The sequence below is a fragment of the Stegostoma tigrinum genome, unplaced genomic scaffold (genome assembly GCF_030684315.1).
Source record: "Stegostoma tigrinum isolate sSteTig4 unplaced genomic scaffold, sSteTig4.hap1 scaffold_756, whole genome shotgun sequence".
NCBI classification, from domain to species: Eukaryota; Metazoa; Chordata; class Chondrichthyes; order Orectolobiformes; family Stegostomatidae; genus Stegostoma; species Stegostoma tigrinum.
The window spans coordinates 8153-13263 of NW_026728701.1; the positions used below are offsets into that span (position 1 = coordinate 8153).

At 65.8% G+C, this 5111-nt stretch overlaps 1 protein-coding gene across 1 annotated transcript; it reads left to right on the plus strand.

Annotated features, from left to right (window-relative positions):
• Positions 1 to 810: 810 nt before the first annotated feature.
• On the plus strand, positions 811 to 4017 carry LOC132209250 (uncharacterized; the record flags this gene model as incomplete). The annotated part of the gene is made up of 1 exon (XM_059644360.1): positions 811 to 4017. A coding segment is annotated over one exon (1917 nt), but the record flags the coding sequence as incomplete, so codon positions are not given.
• Between the last annotated feature and the right edge of the window lie 1094 nt (positions 4018 to 5111).

Sequence of the window (5111 nt, forward strand, 5' to 3'; positions counted from 1 at the left end):
CGGCACCGAGTTGGGGATCCAGCCGGGGGAGGGAGCGACAGAGAGAGGGAGATCAGCGAGGAATGCCCTGAACCGAACACCACCCAGGTCAGGGAGAGGGCAACTGTCGGTCCCCTCACCCAGCCACTCCCTCCCCTTCCCCCATCACGTCGTTCGCCCCGTCCCGTCTCTCCCTCCGCTCCTCCGCGTCCCGTCTCTCCCTCCGCTCCTCCCCATCCCTGTCCTCATCGTCCCGTCTCTCCCTCCGCTCCTCCCCGTCTCGTCTCTCCCTCCGCTCCTCCACGCCCCGTCTCTCCCTCCGCTCCTCCCCGTCCTTGTCTCTCCCTCCGCTCCTCCCCGTCCTGCTCCTCCCCATCCCGTCTCTCCCTCCGCGCCCCGTCTCTCCCTCCGCTCCTCCCCGTCCCGTCTCTCCCTCCGCTCCTCCCCGTCACGTCTCTCCCTCCGCTCCTCCCCGTCCTGTCTCTCCCTCCGCTCCTCCCCGTCCTGCTCCTCCCCATCCCGTCTCTCCCTCCGCTCCGCCCCGTCCTGTCTCTCCCTCCGCTCCTCCCCGTCCTGCTCCTCCCCATCCCGTCTCTCCCTCCGCGCCCCGTCTCTCCCTCCGCTCCTCCCCGTCCCGTCTCTCCCTCCGCTCCTCCCCGTCACGTCTCTCCCTCCGCTCCTCCCTGTTCCGCTCCTCCCCGTCCCGTCTCTCCCTCCGCTCCTCCCCATCCCGGTCCTCATCGTCCCGTCTCTCCCTCCGCTCCTCCCCGTCCCGTCTCTCCCTCCGCTCCTCCCCATCCCGGTCCTCATCGTCCCGTCTCTCCCTCCGCTCCTCCGCGCCCCGTCTCTTCCCTCCGCTCCTCCCCGTCCCGTCTCTCCCTCCGCTCCGCCCCGTCCTGTCTCTCCCTCCGCTCCTCCCCGTCCTGCTCCTCCCCATCCCGTCTCTCCCTCCGCGCCCCGTCTCTCCCTCCGCTCCTCCCCGTCCCGTCTCTCCCTCCGCTCCTCCCCGTCCCGTCTCTCCCTCCGCTCCTCCCCGTTCCGCTCCTCCCCGTCCCGTCTCTCCCTCCGCTCCTCCCCATCCCGGTCCTCATCGTCCCGTCTCTCCCTCCGCTCCTCCCCGTCACGTCTCTCCCTCCGCTCCTCCCCGTCCCGTCTCTCCCTCCGCTCCTCCCTGTCCCGTCTCTCCCTCCGCTCCTCTCTGTTCCGCTCCTCCCCGTCCCGTCTCTCCCTCCGCTCCTCCCCGTCCTGCTCCTCCCCATCCCGTCTCTCCCTCCGCTCCTCCCCGTCCCGTCTCTCCCTCCGCTCCTCCCCGTCCCGTCTCTCCCTCCGCTCCTCCCCGTCCTGTCTCTCCCTCCGCTCCTCCCCGTCCTGCTCCTCCCTATCCCGTCTCTCCCTCCGCGCCCCGTCTCTCCCTCCGCTCCTCCCCGTCCCGTCTCTCCCTCCGCTCCTCCCCGTCCCGTCTCTCCCTCCGCTCCTCCCCGTCCCGTCTCTCCCTCCGCTCCTCCCTGTTCCGCTCCTCCCCGTCCCGTCTCTCCCTCCGCTCCACCCCGTCCCGTTTCTCCCTCCGCTCCTCCCTGTCCCGTCTCTCCCTCCGCTCCTCCGCGCCCCGTCTCTCCCTCCGCTCCTCCCCGTCCCGTCTCTCCCTCCGCTCCTCCCCGTCCCGTCTCTCCCTCCGCTCCTCCCCGTCACGTCTCTCCCTCCGCTCCTCCCCGTCCCGTCTCTCCCTCCGCTCCTCCCCGTCCCGTCTCTCCCTCCGCTCCTCCCTGTTCCGCTCCTCCCCGTCCCGTCTCTCCCTCCGCTCCTCCCCATCCCGGTCCTCATTGTCCCATCTCTCCCTCCGCTCCTCCCCGTCCTGTCTCTCCCTCCGCTCCTCCCCGTCCTGCTCCTCCCCATCCCGTCTCTCCCTCCGCGCCCCGTCTCTCCCTCCGCTCCTCCCCGTCCCGTCTCTCCCTCCGCTCCTCCGCGCCCCGTCTCTCCCTCCGCTCCTCCCCATCTCGTCTCTCCCTCCGCTCCTCCCTGCCCCGTCTCTCCCTCCGCTCCTCCGCATCCCGTCTCTCCCTCCGCTCCTCCCCGTCTCGTCTCTCCCTCCGCTCCTCCCTGCCCCGTCTCTCCCTCCGCTCCTCCGCATCCCGTCTCTCCCTCCGCTCCTCCCCGTCCCGTCTCTCCCTCCGCTCCTCCCCGTCCCGTCTCTCCCTCCGCTCCTCCCTGTTCCGCTCCTCCCCTTCCCGTCTCTCCCTCCGCTCCTCCCCATCCCGGTCCTCATTGTCCCGTCTCTCCCTCCGCTCCTCCCCGTCCTGTCTCTCCCTCCGCTCCTCCCCGTCCTGCTCCTCCCCATCCCGTCTCTCCCTCCGCGCCCCGTCTCTCCCTCCGCTCCTCCCCGTCCCGTCTCTCCCTCCGCTCCTCCCCATCTCGTCTCTCCCTCCGCTCCTCCCCGCCCCGTCTCTCCCTCCGCTCCTCCGCATCCCGTCTCTCCCTCCGCTCCTCCCCGTCTCGTCTCTCCCTCCGCTCCTCCCTGCCCCGTCTCTCCCTCCGCTCCTCCCCATCTCGCTCCTCATCGCCCTGTCTCTCCCTCATCACCCCCGTTCTCCCATCACTTCCCTGCCCCGTCACTCCACCCATCCCGCCCCCCATCACTCCCCCCGCTCCTGTCACTCCCCCTGCTACCCCAGCCCTCACTTGAGTCTTTACTCTAACCCGGCCACCTGGGCTGTCTCTCCGATTCCTGGGCTGGGATGGGGTAGCGGATAATAGACTCTTACAGGATGGGGTCCAGGAGGGGCATTGGTGGGGCATTAGTGCTGCGCCCATCCTCCCTCCATGCCAGCTGGTCTGCGTCGGTTGGGTGGTGAGGGGTGATGTGAGCCAGTCATCATGGGCTCATCCTGTGCGAGATGGTATTTGCTTTCTGCGGGGCTGGGTGAGGGAGGATTAATCTGCTCCTCACCCCTTCCTCCCCGCATTTGACACGCTCACAGACACACTCGCTCGCATAGACACACACTCGTACAGACACACTTGCATGCCTGGACGCACATTCACACACGCTCGCGTGCGCGCGCACTCTCACACACGCGCGTGCCCGCACGCTCTCACACAGACAGACACTCGCGTGCCCGCGCGCTCTCACACATGCGCGTGCCTGCACGCTCTCACACAGACAGACACTCGCGTGCCCGCGCACTCTCACACACTCGCGTGCCCGCACGCTCTCACACAGACAGACACTCGCGTGCCCGCGCGCTCTCACACACGCGCGTGCCTGCACGCTCTCACACAGACAGACACTCGCGTGCCTGCGCGCTCTCACACACACACTCGGGTGCCCGCACACTCTCACACACTCGCGTGCCTGCACGCTCTCACACAGACACACAATCGCGTGCCCGCGCACCCTCACACACTCGCGTGCCTGCACGCTCTCACACAGACAGACACTCGCGTGCCTGCGTGCTCTCACACACACACTCGCGTGCCCGCACACTCTCACACACACACTCGCGTGCCCACGCACTCTCACACAGACACACTCGCCTGCACACTTTCACACAGACACACTCACAAGCACGCACCCTCTCACACACACACACTCGCGTGCCCGCGCACTCTCACACAGACACACTCGCCTGCACACGTTCACACAGACACACTCACAAGCACGCACCCTCTCACACACACACACTCGCGTGCCCGCGCACACTCTCACAGACACACTCTCGCGCGCACACACACTCACACAGACCCCGGCACCCCCAGCAGGGCTGTTTTGTGTCTGAATGTCTGGTGGTCCCCTCTCCCTGCCCCACTTTTTCTCTCACCCTCCCTCCCACTCCCCCACCCTCCCTCCCTCTCTCTCTCCCCTTCCTCAGTCCCTTCCATACCCCTTCCTCTCCTTCCTCCCTCACTCTCCCTGCATTCCTCTCCCTCGCTCTGTCCCGCTGAGTTGGGTGTGATGTGTCCTGCTCTCGCTCCTTTTGTACGGAACAATCTGATTTGTGGTTCATTTTGTCTGAAAATCGAGTAAAATTTTGATGATTTGAACAGAGATCTCCCAGCGCAGTTTGGACGCTCTAAGAGTGACTGGTTTAGCCCCTGGACATGCACTGAGGAGGTTAGGGTTGTTCAAACTCTGGGGGCTCTGAGTCTGGTGAGGGAGGGGGAGTGGGAAGCAACGCTGCTCCCTCTGCCGGGGAGAGGTAGCTGTGTCTCGAGCCTCTTCTCCCTCCTCATTCGAGACATTCGGCGGTGGGTGGTGGGGGGGGTGCCTTATGGTTCCGTCTAGGAGCTGGACAGGTTGTGGAGACGGGGCAAGAGAGAGACGGGCGGGGGGGTGGGTGGAAGCGACTGAGTGGGTAGAGAGAGGGTGGAGACAGAGGGAGAAAGAAAGTGGGGTGGGAGAGAGATAGACATGGGGGAGGGATGGACAGAGGCTAGAGAGAGACCTGGGAGGCGGGGGGAGAGACAGACCTAGAGGCAGGGGGAGAGAGAGAGAGATGGGGGGGTGGGGGATAGTAGAGAGAGAGAGACCGGGGAAGGGGTGGAGATACAGAGGGGGATAGAGAGGAAGACGGAGAGGGGTTAGAGAGAGAGGGAGATGGCTGGGAGAGTGGGGTGTGGCAGAGAGAGACAGATGGTGGGGGGGATAGAAGGGAGAGAGAGACCGGGGAAGGGGTGGAGATACAGAGGGGGGTAGAGAGGGAGACAGAGAGGGGTTAGGGAGAGAGAGAGATATGGGTTAGAGAGATGTAGGGAGAGAGAGAGCCGGGGAAGAAGGGAGGGCGAGACAGAGGGACGAGGACAGCAGTAGAGGTGGACACTGCTGTGTACAAACTGCAGAGCTGTGCCGGTGTCATTGGCTGTCGGAACCACTCCCCCCCCCACCCCCACCTCCCAAGCCCGACCCCGGCCCATCTCGCATCCAGGAAAGAAGGACATCTCTCCTCACCATGCCCTCCCTGACAAGCCAACGATGGGAGGTGCCGGCTTGTCGTAAATTGAAGATGGAGGCGATAACTGGGAGAGAATCGATTGTGAATTTGATCCCGTCCTTCCCGGACCCGAAAGGGGTGAACGTTACCTTTCTCCATCGTAAGGTCAGGCCTGGGTGAGGATGTTCGCTGACGGTTCAATAGACA